Source organism: Rhinopithecus bieti, unplaced genomic scaffold (genome assembly GCF_001698545.2).
Source record: "Rhinopithecus bieti isolate Rb0 unplaced genomic scaffold, ASM169854v2 scaffold_26504, whole genome shotgun sequence".
Lineage (NCBI taxonomy): Eukaryota > Metazoa > Chordata > Mammalia > Primates > Cercopithecidae > Rhinopithecus > Rhinopithecus bieti.
In genome coordinates this window covers 66418-81852 of record NW_016812891.1, presented here as the reverse complement: position 1 = coordinate 81852, position 15435 = coordinate 66418, and the positions used below count along the sequence as shown (strand labels likewise).

The window sequence follows — 15435 nt, the reverse complement described above, 5'->3', positions numbered from 1 at the left end:
GTGAGACTCCATCTCAAAAAAAAAAAAAGACAAACTGTAGATAAACCAAATCCAAATCTCCAAATAATTACAGATTCAAAACCAATACAACCAAATGTATTATAATTTATTTTTATTTAGATTCAAGTAAACATCTATAGATAATTGCACAACATTTCTGCAGAAAGTTCAGGCTTCATATCTATTGAGCATCATTCACAGACACACATGTATTGAAAGAAGTGATAAACTCTCATGTTTTATAAAGAATCTCCCAGGTGACCTGTAAATAGACTAATCTAAAGTTTAAATCATTAGAAAGTATTACTTTAAATGTAGTAGCTTAAATGGACATTTGAAACATAATCTTTTCTTTCCCCTGCTTTGTCTATGCTGAAAAAAAAATAACTTTTTTTTTTTTTTTTTTTTTTTTTTTTGAGACAGGGTCTTGCTCTGTTGCCCAGGCTGGTGGGCAGTGGAGCTATCTTGGCTCAATGAAGCCTTGACCTCCAGGGTTCACCTCAGACCTCCAGGCCTCACCTCAGCCTTTTGAGTAGCTGGGACCACAGGTGCCTGCCACCATGTCCAGCTAATTTTTGTATTTTTTGTAGAGATGGGGTTTCACCATGTTGCCCAGGCTGCTCTACAACTTCAGGGCTCAAGCAATTCATCTGCCTCGGCCTCCCAACATGATGGGATTACAGAAATGAGCCACTCCGCCCAGCCTCAATCATTTTTTTTTTTTTTTTTTTTTTTAGTAGAGATGGGGTTTCACCGTGTTCGCCATGATGGTCTCGATCTCCTGACCTCGTGATCCGCCCGTCTTGGCCTCCCAAAGTGCTGGGATTACAGGCTTGAGCCACCGCGCCCGGCCGCCTTAATCATTTTTAATGCAGGTAAAAACCCTCTGAGATTCTGGCCAGCAACAAAATGTGGCAAAAATAGCCTACTTGTCCTCCCCTCTCCATACAAAATAGGATTTTTAGATTAGAAACTATTTATCAGCCGAACATGGTGGCTCACACCTATAATCCCAACACTCTGGGAGGCCAAGGCAGGAGGATTGCTTGAGCCCAGGAGTTCAAGACCAGCCCGGGCAACATGGCGAGACCCCATCTCTACAAAAAAACTTCAAAAATTAGCCAGGTATAGTGGCACATGCCTGTGGTCCCAGCTACTCAGGAGGCTGAGGCAAGAAAATCGCTTGAGCCCAGGTCAAGGCTGCAGTGAGCTGTGTTCATACCCCTACGCTTCAGCCTGGACAGCAGAGCAGGACCCTGTCTCAAAAATAAATAATACATTCATACAAATTATTTATCAACTCTGGATTTAATGTTTCCTATGTAATTATGCATAGAAATACAAATATAAGTCTATTATCTCCTCTGACCCTTCTTTATGCCTCACCAGCTCCCCTGCCCTGCCCTGTAAAAAATGAACAAAAACTTAATGTGTAGTCACTGACTGAGGCTCAAGTGTTACTACTACATTACAGAGCTCTTAACAATTGTGCATCCGATATTAAATCTTTGTTTTGAACCAACATCAAAATATGGCCAAAGGATCTGATCTTATTAAAAATCAGGTCCTTTTTTCAGTTTGAGCCTATTCCACAAGTAACATTTTTCTCTGAGTAGAAGGAGACAAAACATAACACCTACAACTAAAACTCCATATATTTATCATTTATTCCTAAAAAAAAATCTTACTCTTAGGGGAAGAGTACTTACAGTCAATAACTACATGGTTAGGGGTCCTCCTGTCAAAGTTTCAGTGCTACATTACTACAGGATAACAATGACAACTTCTTGCCCCATTCACACTACAACATCAATTAACTTGGTGGAATGTCGTTGTTTAAACAACCATTGACAAATGTAAATCCTTTGAGACGCTGCCATTTGAAGTTGCAACATAAAGGCAAAACTAATGAAAAGGATAATTAGTAAAATGAAAAGGTTTTATTAATAAAACAGTCTCCAGACTAACCTACTTGACTTGACATTAATACTTATCTACACAGAAAAGTCAATAAATATCACCATTTAATGAATAGGCAGTTTTCTATTTTTACAATATTAAAACACATCTCAAAATTGGTCTTGCATCCAATCTAAATGCAACACGAATATAAATTTTGGCTTTCTAAACACAGGCAGAACACTGCTGATACAATTTACTCTTTTAAAAGTTTTACTACACTTTTAATGTTAATTTTATTTTAATTAAAAGTAGAGACGGGGTCTCACCATGTTGCCCAGGCTGTTCTTGAACTCCTGGACTCAAGCGATCCTTCCACCTAGGGTTTTCTTTTTTATTGTGAGATGGAATTTCACTCTTGTTGCCCAGGTTGGAGTGCAACGGCACAATCTTGGCTCACCACAACCTCCACCTCCCGGATTCAAGCAATTCTCCTGCCTCAGCTTCCCAGGTAGCTGAGATTACAGGCATGCACCACCACGCCTGGCTAATTTTGTATTTTTAGTAGAGACAGGGTTTCTCCATGTTGGTCAGGCTGGTCTTGAACTCTGGACCTCAAGTGATCCGACCACCTTGGCTTCCCAAAGTGCTAAGATTACAGGCATGAGCCACCCTGCCCAGCTGCAATTTACTCTTTAGCAAAAACTAGGTACTAGCTGCACTGCAGACCAATGCACCTTTCCCTAGGTACAACGGGCTTTTATCCATTAATTTAATCATTGACCTTTCATTTAGACTTAACTCTCTAAAGCATACCTTTAATTGAATTTAAAACTCCTTATAGTGAGTAATTCTTAAGCGGGGGCACTGGAGGAGGAAAGCAGCACAGCTCCCCACACTCACTAAGAGGCATAGATCAGAAGTTCTAGAGGGGTACATTTACTGATTTTTTAAAAGCACACATTCAATATTATAATTCTGTATTTAAAGAACAAGAAAATAATTCTAATTATATCCATAACATAACTAAAAGTGAAGCTTGACCGGGCATGGTGGCGCATGCCTGTAATCCCAGCACTTTGGGAGGCCGAGGCGGGTGGATCACCTGAGGTTAGGAGTTCGAGATCAGCCTGACCAACATGGCGAAACCCCACCTCTACTAAAAATACAAAAATTTAGCCAGGTGTGGTGGCATGCGCCTGTAGTCCCAGCTACTCTAGAGGCTGGGGCACAAAAATCACTTCAACCCAGGCAGCAGAGCTTACAGTGAGTCGAGATCACGCCACTGCACTACAGCCTGGGCGACAGAGCAAGACTCCGTCTCAAAAAAAAATAATAATAAAATAAAATAAAATTTTTTTTAAATAAAAGTAAAGCTTGACAAAATTTTGGCTGATGGATACACAGTATGACATTATCTTCTGCCACTCACAAGGAAAGGCAAACTACACTTGGATGTGTGCAACAAAATTCTGAAGTACTGTGAGATTTTTATGTTTATCAAGAGGGGACAAAGGGAGTTACAAACACTGTTTTGGGGCCAGGCACTATGGCTCAAGCCTGTATTCCTAACACTTTGGGAGCCTGAGGTTGGAGGATCACTTGAGCTCAGGCGTTCAAAACCAGCTTGGGCAATATAGGGAGAGCCCGCCTCTATAAAAAAATTTTTAAAAATTAGCCAGGTGCTGTGGTATGTGCCTGTAATCCCACCTATTCAGGAGGCTGGGGCAGGAGGATTCCTTGAGCCTAAGAGGTTGAGGTTATGGTGAGCCATGATCACATCACTGACTGCACTCCAGAAAGAAAAGGCTTTCATGTACATTATTTTTTAGAGTAGCCTTGTGGTATGTCATTACCTCCATGTATAGATAAGAAAGTTGCAACTTGCACAGTGTTAGGATTGATATCAGTATTTACTTTCATTAAGTTGAACTTAAGAGCAGATTTTTGGCTGGAAAAAAAATTGTACTCCTGCCCCAGCCTCCTGAATAACTGGGATTACAACCACATACCACCACCATACCTGGCTAATTTTTAAAAAATTTTTTGTAGAGGTGGGGGTCTCCCTATATTGCCCAAGCTGGTTTCAAATGCCTCAGGACATCACTGAGCAACAGAGCAAGACCCTGTCTCTTAAAAAAAAAAAAAGAAAAGAAAAGAAAAGAAAAGAAAGAAAAAAGAAACACGGCTTTGGTCCACAAAGGAAACATTGCTTTGGTCCATATACAGTATTTCTAATATGTATTTCATACTTATGGCCATGATTAAAAATTAGTGAAATGAAAAAAGACTTCTCCCTTGAGAATAAGGCAAGCCATTTCTTCATTGACTTTTTTTTAGTTCCTATATGCTCTTCCTTGAGGGTAAGGCAAGCCATTTCTTCATTGACTTTTTTTTAGTTCCTATATGCAAGGTGAGGAGTTACTTTTGCTGTTAAAGAAGGCACATTAACAAAGAGGTATGATCACACACATTTGGCATGTACGTTTGAAAGCACGGCTTTCCTCCATTCCTCCAACCACTGATAGGCTACCTCTCTCATGTGGTGGGTCTGCACAGTTCCCAGGTGTGCTGGAGTTTCCTGTTCTGAATCTCTGCCAATTTAAACATCCACAGTCCCTGCGTGGGTGGCACCAGGCAAGGCAGGTGCTCAGAACTGTGGTGAGCTGACTGTTCAAGTTATGTTTAGGGTTTAGCTTGTTTTTGTTAAGGTTTGCTTGTTTAATTTGAATGTAAGACCAGTTTATAGCTAGGTGGTGATAACTCTGGAATTCTTTTCCAAAAATGACATCACAGCATTTCTGATGACTTAAGTAGGAGACACTATTGAGAGAACATTCTAAAGAACATGCAAGTAAATATGTAGTAAATAGTTTCTGGTTGGGGACAGGGGTAGGATTTTACTTTCAGGACAACTTTGACATAAGTACAATCTTTTCCAGCCAAAAGCTGTTTTTAAGTTCAACTTAATGAAAGTAAATACTGATATCAATCCTAATACTGTGCAAGTTGCAACTTTCTTATCTATACATGGAGGTAATGACATACCACAAGGCTACTCTAAAAAATAATGTACATGAAGCCGGGCGCGGTGGCCCAAGCCTGTAATCCTAGCACTTTGGGAGGCCGAGACGGGCGGATCACGAGGTCGAGTTCGAGACCATCCTGGCTAACACGTTGAAACCCTGTCTCTACTAAAAAATACAAAAAGCTAGCCGGGCGAGGTGGCGGGCGCCTGTAGTCCCAGCTACTCGGGAGGCTGAGGCAGGAGAATGGCGTAAACCCGGGAGGCGGAGCTTGCAGTGAGCTGAGATCCGGCCACTGCACTCCAGCCCCGGCGACAGAGCGAGACTCCGTCTCAAAAAAATAAAAATAAAAATAATGTACATGAAAGCCTTTTCTTTATGGTAATGGAATGTATTACTCCATTTTCATACTGTTATGAAGAAATATCTGAGGCTGGGTAATTTATAAAGAAAAAGAGGTTTAATGGACTCAGTTCCACATAGCTAGGGAGGCCTCACAATCATGGTGGAAGGCGAAAGAGGAGCAAAGGTATGTCTTACATGGCAACAGGCAACAGAAAGTGTGCAGAGGAACTGCCCTTTATAAACCATCAGCTCTCATGAGACATTAACTATCACAAGAACAGCACGGGAAAACCTGCCCCCATGATTCAATTACCTCCCACCAGGTAATTACCTCCCTCCCATGACAAGTGTGGATTATGGGAGCTATAATTCAAGATGAGATTTGGGTGGGAACACAGCCAAACCATATCAGGGAATATAAAAATTGCCACTTTAACAAATACAGATCATCTTTAAAATGGCTTTCACGGACTGCTTTATTAGAATAGGTTGAAATCAGGTTCTCTGTCTACCACTTTAAACATAATTTGTAACTTATTTGAAATCATTCTCAAAACTCCAAAATGTAGCTACCCCCAATATTCCAAGAGCATCAAATATGTAACAATTGCATAAAATAACTATTTGTGTCCCAGGATTGTGACAAAAGAATAAAATGGCCAACCATTTCATCAGAATCTCACAAGGACCAACCATCGCACTGAAAACAGGAGTACACAAAGGCACAGAGGCAAAAAGCAGCAAGACAAATTTGGGCCAGTGTTAACACCTACAGGTTGGCTAGAACACAAACACCAATAAGGGAGAGAGGCAGGGGCAAGGCTAGAGTGCCAGGCAAGGGCCAGAACTTGCAGGCCTTCGGAGTAGGGAGTTTGACGTTTTCCTAAAAGTAATGAGTGTCACTGGGCATTTAAACAGAAAAATCATATGGTCCAACCTTTTAGAAAAATCACCCAGATGTACAACTGAGGACAAGCAGTCCTGTTAAGGGGTTATGACTAACTGTGGCCAATAGTAATGAAGGTGGCCAGGCACAGCAGTTCACGCCTGTTAGTCCCAATACTTTGGGAGGCTGAGGCAGGAGGGTCACTTGAGGCCAGGAGTTTAAGACAAGCCTGAGCAAAATAGCAAGATGCCATCTCCACAAAAAAAATGTTTTTAATTAGCCGGGCATGGTGGCACGTGCCTGGTGTTGCAGCTACTCAAGAAGCTGAGATAGGAGGACTGCTTGAGCCTAAAAGTGAGGCTGCAGTGAGCTATGATCACACCACTGCACTCCAGCCTGGGGAACACAGTGAGACCTTATCTCAAAAAATAAAATAAAAAGTAATTGAAGGCATGAATTAAGACACAGCAGTGAAAGAAAAGGGGGACTGATTTAAGAGGCATTAAGAAGGTAAACACAAAAAAACTCTGATTAACAAAACAGGTAAGGAAGGAAGAGAAATAAGAAGTTAAGATACATTCCAGGTTTCTGAGTTAAACAACCAGAGGTATCATGTACTGAGAATTGAGAAGGAGGAATATGGATTCAGAAGAATGCTGACAAATGGGCTGTCATTTTTGGTAGTAAGGAAAGGTTGTATGGAGTGGCTGAAAAATAAGTTCACGTTAGTTTAGTATGATGTACCTATGTACCCAAATGGAACTGTCCAGAAATAGTAAATAAGGGTCTTGAACACAGAGATGAGATTTGGAAATAACAGCCCCAAGACAGTGGATGGAAGAAGGCAAGAAAGTGAAGCAAATACATAGCCAGGGACTGAGCCTCAAGGAACTGTGACAAAAAGATGTAGCAAATCACATCAAGAGCAGAGTACAATTTATTCTAAAAGACACCTCAAAATCACTCCTGAAAAAATTTGTTATGCTTTTCATTTTGGCTAATTGGGTTCCTTCAGCAGTTAATTTTATTGATAAAATTCCATGAAAAAATACCACAGGAACCTCACATTGTTGTATTTAATTAGAATTCACTATATACGCTATTCAGTCTTGCACTGAATCCAGAAACATTCTGGAAATGAAGTATGAAATGCCCACATCATACTCGCTATTATTCCAAAATCCTAGAACCACTTTTATAAACTTCTCACTTATTTTAGCAGGTAGTTTAGATTGGTTTATTGCCATAAGTGAGTTCTCTTAGCTTTTCTACCTCTCTTCCAGTGTAAATAACAATCAGGTATTTTTCTTGTAGTGAAAGATGTATAGGACTATGAACCAGATTATTTGTTCACTGTAACTAGCTCAACAAAGCACTGTTACTAAAAACTTTTCTAAGATACAGAAATGGCTAGCTATGCAGGCCGCTTTTCCTACCAAACAAAACAAAATCTCTTTAGCATAAAGGCAAAACATAGCAGTTAACTTCTGAACGACAGCCAAAATTTCCTATAATCTAGGTGTCATATACAACTGTACGATGTGGATATCAGTATAACTGCAAATGTGAAAACATGGTGGGGAGGGACCAACTTCTGAGGAAGCACTAACTGACTTGAAGTTTCAGAGGGGCTAGCAAGATACAGGAAGAGATGCCACAAGATTCATTCATCCCTAAATGCTACTGAAAATCCTACTTTGCGATTGTAACCATCTAAAAAGAAATCTGTCTCCATAGAGGGAGTGTAGAGTTGCGTTAAAGATTACAGCCAAAGAGCCTCCCTTTCAGGACCTTTTTGATAATCTACTTTCAAACTACTGAATTGTTAATGTTTTGATTTACACTTTTTTATTTATTTATTTTTTGGAGACAGAATTTCTCTCTTGATACCCAGGCGGGAGTGAAATGGCACAATCTCAAAACAAAACAAACAAACAAAAAACCCTACACTCTTCATTAGTTCCATCGGTTTTCCATTATCTAGCAGAGTCAAAACAAAGTTGCACTTTCTTTTTTCTTTTTCTTTTTTTTGAGACAGAGTTTCGCTCTTGTTGCCCATGCTGGAGTACAGTGGTGCCATCTCGGCTCACTACAACCTCTGCCTCCCAGGTTCAAGTGATTCTCCTGCCTCAGCCTCCTGAGTAGCTGGGATTACAGGCATCCGCCACCATGCCCAGCTAATTTTTTGTATTTTTAGTAGAAACGGGGTTTCACCATGTTGGCCAGGCTGGTCTCGAACTCCTGACCTCAGGTGATCCAACTGCCTCGGCCTCCCAAAGTGCTGGGATTACAGGTGTGAGCCACTGCGCCCAGCCCAAAATTACACTTTCTAAGGAAAAACAATGTTCCACTTAATTGTATTTCCTTTTATTCTTCCCTAAAGCATTTGATTCCTCTTACCTAGGCAAGAAGCATGCACATGTGAACAGGTAAAAATTCAAGTAAAAAGAGACAACTCATGCCTGTAATCCCAGCACTTTGGGAGTCCGAGGCAGGCGGATTACGAGGTCAGGAGTTTGAGACCAGCCTGACCAATGTGGTGAAACCCCGTCTCTACTAAAAATACAAAAATTAGCCAGGTGTGGTGGCACGCGCCTGTAGTCCCAGCTACTCAGAAGACTGAGGCAGAAGAATTGCTTGAATCCGGGAGGCTGTGGTTGCCGTGAGCCGAGATGGCGCCACTGCACCCCAGCCTGGGTGACAGAGCGAGAGTCCGTCTCAAAAAAAAAAAAAAAGAGACAACTCAAGTTCAGCTTGCTCCCTCAGACACAGCAGGATGTGAGACACTCCTCTGAGTGCCATGTCATCGGCAGCTTGCTGGGCACCATAATGGGACTGTGACACCGTCAGCATTTTTCAATAGTTCTACTGCCCAACTTGGAGTCAGCTTACTTCCCCTTTCCAAAGTCTTAATTTCACCAAGTGAGATTTATAACCATAGAGAAAGAGGCCTCAAATGCCTTCCCCACCCCCACCACCTGTTGAAATGACCTTAGAATTTCAGCCTTTTATAATAAAATTGAGTCCTGTTATATTGAAAATCCTTCAGGGAAATATTCTATTACTTCTGGTCTGTTATTAATTTGTATCCCACAACAGATCCTAAGCTACTTGGAAACAGCTGACATTTTCTCTCTCAGTCATTATCTCCAGTGCCCAGGACAGAGCCCAAAACAGAGCGTGTTAGATAACGTGGTAAACATTTGTAGAAAGAGAATTAACAGTAAGATGTGTAAACTCACTTACACTTAGTGTGAACGAACTTCTCCAGGCCCTTTCCTGAGAAATTTTGGGTACGTTATCCATTGTGTGGGAACAGTTAACAGACCCCTGAAGAGAAGTGAGCCTAAGAAAGGCTCCTCCTCAGTTCTGCCTAGAAACATTGTCCTGCTGTGGATCAATCTAAAAGAGCATGGTTCTCCAAAGGAAACCCCAGACTTTTGCTTGAACAGCATATGGAAGTATCTTGTTCCTCTATGGAAGTCTCTACACTTCAGAAATATAGTTCAAGATATTAATAATTTGTAATTGTTTATTCACCACCAAGTAAGACCAAGAAACAAGGACCCTTCTTTCTAATCCCAGAATGCGTGGTAGAGCACTCAACCAATCACTAACACTTAAATTAATCAACAACATAAAGAACATCGTATTTGCAGAATGTTATCTAGTCAATGCAATATGATGAATGATTAAAACCCAACTCCTGGTGCTTGCTTCAGCAGCACTTTGAACAACAATTTACTAAAATTGGAATGACACAGAGAAGATTAGCGTGACCCCTGCACAAAGATGACATGCAAATTCATGGAGTATTCTGTATTTTAAATAAATAAATAATTAAAATAAAAATCCCAGCTCTTAGAGTCAGATAAGCCTGGGGTTGAATTCTGGCTCCACTTCTTACTTAAACTCTGTAAGCCTGAGTTCCCAAATTCGAAAAGAAAGATATTAACAAAGTCTATCAGAGAAGTGTAGTAAGGTTTAAATAGGAACGCATTTAAAGTGCTTAGCCACAGGAAAGTACTGAAGAAATGTGCACCATCATTTAGAGACCTAGATTCCATCCCACCACCACCTCCCTGTATATCCTTAGGTTAATCACTTGCTATAAAGAAGCTAATGGAAACAAGGAGACAGAACTAGCTGTACTCTAACACCAGCATTATCAATCATGAGTACGGTAATAGGAAATAGACCAAAACTTTGAAAAATAAAAGGCTTAAACAAATTCCAGATATTTTTTGGCATGTATTTGAAGCTTGCATATGCTTGAACGCAGATGACTCAGCATTCGAATATCAAAGTGAAAAGGCGTGAACAATCAAACTTCAAAGCAGATATTCTCAAATAGTGCCTGTGGTAGATGAGGGACTTTATGAAACACCTTTGTGTGTGTCTGTGCACTGAGGGAAAGAGAAAGGGGCAGGGGACAGGGGAAGAGAGAGAGATCTCAACAATAACTGGCTTAAAGACTATCTTGTAATCATGTTTTCAGCACTAAGTTTAAATCTGTTTTCTTCCTCAGCCCTTAACATCTATCAGTCACATATGTATTACCTAGCACCCAAGTAATGGCCATTGTTCAATCTAGATGCTGTGTTATACAGGACCATTACAAGTGCAGAGGGCCGTTCTGTAGGAATCAGACAAAGGGCATCCAGAGCCCAGGCTGGTTTTCAGTCCCCACTTAGTTTGGCACCCTTGTGCAATGGCACAACCAGATATAGATATACAGCAGTCAGGCAGAGAAGCACAAAGACCTTCACACATTTAACTAGCATACCTGTACAACTGATTGTATGATATATACCCACACATACACAAACAAGACTGTAAGAGTTGTCAAAGACTGAACTGAATAAAAAGAAGAAAGATGTTCATCAAAATGGAAAACACAAAGTTTCACAGAGTGCAAAAGAAAAACCAGGTTCCTTCCCTCACTTTCAGCTACCCAGTATTGGGATATTGTAGCCAATTGGAACTTTGGGGACAAGTAGTAGGTAGAGACTTTGACACTGCAAAATTCTGATCCCTGGCAAAGCTATGGTCTCTCTCTGGCAATTGCTCACCCTCTCTCTCAAAAAAACAAAACAAAACAAACAAACAAACAAACAAAAAACACCCACAGACACCAAAGGATCTACTTAACTGAATTTGCAAAAATGATGATAAACAAAAGACTGCTGTTGTCTTGACGGCATTAAAAATCTGTAATCCCAGGCAGGAATATGGTAAATGTTGGAACTAGTCTTTAAATGTTAACTCTGTCAATTCTGCCTTCTTTTGGGGCTTTTCTCTCTGACACCCAACACTCACATAGAAAAGACACCAAACTACTTTTGTTTACTATTATATACGCATATCTCCCCTGCTAAACTTTACAATGATTACCTTCCTTAAATGGTTAAGTACATGTTACTATATTTTTAACACTTTTTGTACCTAGCCCATTGACCTGCATACCACAGCAGTTTCAATAGCTATTTAAAGAACAGAAATTCCAGGTTAAATATGATACCGTATTCACATGCATAAAGAGACAGTGTACAGGAATATTCATTGCAGCATTGTTTAGAATGAGTTTGGAAACAATCTAAATGCCTATCAAAGGGAGAATGCATACAGTATAATACAGTCAAACAATGCAAACCATGTAAGTTAAAATGGAAAGAATTTGAGTTATCAGTTCACACTGAGGTATTATTTAGATAAGTCACAAACATGATGCAGAATGGAAGAAAAGTAAGTTGCAGAATGATACAAATAGTATAATAGTGTTTATATATGGTTTTAAAACTCTCAACATAACCCAGCATTACCTTTGTCTTAGAATTTATTACAGTCTTGCCCATTCCTTATACGCATACTTAAAGACCTAAGGAATATTCGCTCTAAAAATAATAGAAAATCAAGGTAAAAAAAAAAAAAAAAAGACTATTAATCATATAAAGTTGTCCCAAATGACGGGGAGGGAGGTTGATTCAGTAATGGAAATCACTCAGCCCTTGAAGTCAGTTGATATGTGTTTTATTGCCATTCTACTACCCACCAAGACACTTTCACCGAGCTACAGTTTTCTCATCTAAATGGGATTGACCGCGCTCACCTTGCAGGATAAAGTGAAATAATTTATGTTAAAGTGTCATGCAGAAGGTCTTAGACTTGTTTTTTGCCTAACCAGCCAAAAAGTCATAATAATGCTCTACAGGGAGAAAATGCTGAATCTGCACCATTTGTATCTAATTTACTATATGGTTTAAAAAAAGTCAAAAAAAACAACAGGAAGAGGGAAGAAGCAACACCTCACCTTCCTCATCCCAGTCCCTAATCCGGCTGCCTCCCGTGTTTTCTACATTTAGCCCAGAGGGCAAAAAAAAAGGGTGGGGGGGGGGCGGGAAGGCACGGAACCCTGACTCTTGCAGGGCCCCCCTTCGGAACTCCAGTGACCTTCGTACAAATCTCTTTCATTCCTCCAAACTCCACCCCCCGCTCCGCCAACATACGCACACCCCTCTGCGGCCCAGGGAGGCAGATGAAGAACTACACAACTGGCATAGTCACGAAAGAGACCACAAAAATGACAGGGCGATGTGTGGGGTTGAAGGTTCTGGGGTTCTGTTTGTTTTCAAACATTAAAAGGAAGGGCTCCTGTGGACTGTTAGTGTCTACTCTGCCGAGGGGAAAGGAGGACGATCTCGGCAAGTAAGTTCTGCAACCTGCTTGCAAACACACAGCTCTGCAGCTGGATTCCACATAAAGACAGGCACCCCGAGGCCCCAGAAGCGGCAGGCTCTGTCTGCAACTCGACAGACCCCCCCGCCCCCCGCTGGCACCCTCTGGCACGAGGACCCACCGACATGCACACTCGGAGGCAGACACAGCCCACACGCGGGGTGCGCTCGGGGGCCCCATGCGGGTCCCCCAGGCTGGCCTCGGCGGGCGCCGCGCCTCACCTGTCTTAAAGACCATCTTGTCATCGTCTTTGGAGCCGAAGGTTTTCAGCATGGACACGAAGAGCACCCCGCAAGCGTTCTGGATGCCGAACACCGACCCGTTGCACCACATGGCCGCCAGCATCACCAGCCAGCCCCAGCCGCCCTCGGGGGGCTCAGGAGGCTCATGGGGCTCCGCGTCCGCCGGCCCCGCCAGCTCCACCTCCACCTTCTCGACAGCAGCCTCGGGGCTGTCCGAGGGTCCCGGGCCGGGCGGCGGAGCGATCCCCGTGGGCGCTGGGCCGAGCGGCTGTGCCTCGCTCGTGCCCCGCGCGGAGTCCGGCTCCTCCTGGGAGAGCACCATGGCCCGAGGCGGCCCCCTCAGGCGCTGGAGGAGCGCGAGGGACGCGAGTTACCAGCGGGCTCCCGGAGGAGCTGCGGGACTCCTGGCGGGCTAACGAGGCCGAAGCGAGGGCGGCGGAGCCCCTGGCGGGCGGGCGGGCGGGCAGCGCGCAGGCGGCCGCAAGGACAGCTGGCGCGCGCGAACGCCTGGAGGATCCGCACCGAAGCCTCTAGGTCACAGCCCCGCACCCCCAACTGAGCCCACGGCCAGTCGCCGGTTCTTAAAAGCACCCCCCCCACCCCACCGGTTGGGGGCGTGGCCGGGAGCGGGACGTGCCCCCACAGCCTCCCGATGATTGGGCCTCGGAGAGCGGAGGCGGGGCGCCCCGCGGCGCGCGGCCCCAGGTGCCTGCTGCAGACGCCGTCTGCGCGCGCGTCTGCGACGGGGCCTCCTCCTGCTCAGAGAGGGGCACAGATGTGTGGGTCACCCCGCCTCAAAGCATGAGCAGAAGGGCCGCGTCTCTTAGGTGCGGGCTCGGTGGGCCTTCAGGAGAGCAATACTCTATCTTTAGCCTCAACTTACCGACACAGCGTCACAGTCACAGTCACAGTAACATTGTCTCGATTGTGTTTGTGTTATGTTTTGGCATTGACCTCTCAGTACTAATTATAATATGTAAGATTCTTTATGCCACCTGGCTTCTTAAAGAAGTCGTCTGAAGGATCAGAGGCCTTATTTTATTACTTCAGTTCCATTCTCTTGCATTCGTATACAATTTCCTTATGAATATTTGGCACACCGAAAATGCTTATTTTCAGTCTTCACTGCACTGCAATTCCAAAGTCTTCAACCAACTAATATTTTTAACAGAAAGCTAGAAAGCATTACTTTTCAACTACATCACAGTCGTTTTCACTTTAAACAAAAACTAAAACCTGTATTCAACTCTTCTGTCTCCCTGAAGCGTGGAGTGCCATCCTATGTGAAAGGAAGGAAGAGTAACCTGCTATGCAATATTGAGGATGCTTCTTAATTTCTGTTATTCGGATTCTTCGCTTCAATCAAAGTCAGAATATGTTAGTTACTTGATGTGCCCACCACTGTGGTAGAGTACACGGATGAGTGCGATCGATCACGTTTCTGCCTCTATCGGTTCATAAACTGGTAGGAAAAAGAGTCCTGGGAGAGACTAGGAGGCTCAGATGATGTGTTATAATACGTGTACAAAAGAGAGAGGTGAGATAATCCCTTAAAATTCTCTCCAAAACACTGTAGAAGAGCCTCTACAGCAAGCAGCCTTTGGCCGAAGCCCTGATTCAAACATGCGACTTCAGTAGGTCAAGACAGAAAAAAGAGCATTCCAGGTAGAGAAGATAGCATAAACTAAGGAAAGCAAGGCGTGCTTGGTTGTGGAATGGGGAACACAGCTCAAGTGTAATCTGCCTTAGAAATGAGGGCAAAATAGTAAACTAAGGATTAGGCACATAAGTGCACAAAAATGAATGTATGAAGATGTTACCCCAGTATTGTTGGAAATAAGGAAAATTTGGAAGTATAATGTACCTTTATTTAATCAGTAGAGGACTGATTAAATACTTACTTTATAACCTCTAAAAGTTCTGAAAGTCATCTGTATTTATTGAGTTTGAAAGTTGTCCACAACATATTATTGGGCAAAGAAAGCACATTGATTATATATTTGCATGCACACAAACACACACATATGTAAGAATTATCCATGAGTCAATACTGATGTAAGTAAATGATTAAATAAATAATGAAGAGAGAATAGACAAATCTCTCCTGCAGGAAATATAAATACTTTATGAACATACTCCTCCCTCATGGAGGTGAAGTACAATGGTTTACTCTTTAAGTGTGGGTATGCATAGTAACTTTCTTCCAAAGAGTATAGGATGGAAAGAGGGGGTGGGGGGAAGAAGTAACTTTAGGGTGCAAAAAATGGCATACAGTACCTCAACCAGATGCTAATGTATCCCC

The 15435-nt window shown here is 42.6% G+C and overlaps 1 protein-coding gene across 1 annotated transcript in view; it reads right to left on the bottom strand.

The window, feature by feature from the left end:
• The window catches only part of SLC16A10 (solute carrier family 16 member 10), a 142304-nt gene extending 128581 nt beyond the window's left edge, over positions 1-13723 (bottom strand). The window contains exon 1 of the mRNA XM_017847101.1: positions 13113-13723. Coding sequence (XP_017702590.1) covers positions 13113-13455 — 343 coding nt within the window. The 5' untranslated portion in view covers positions 13456-13723. The remainder of the gene's footprint in view (positions 1-13112) is intronic.
• Positions 13724-15435: the final 1712 nt, after the last annotated feature.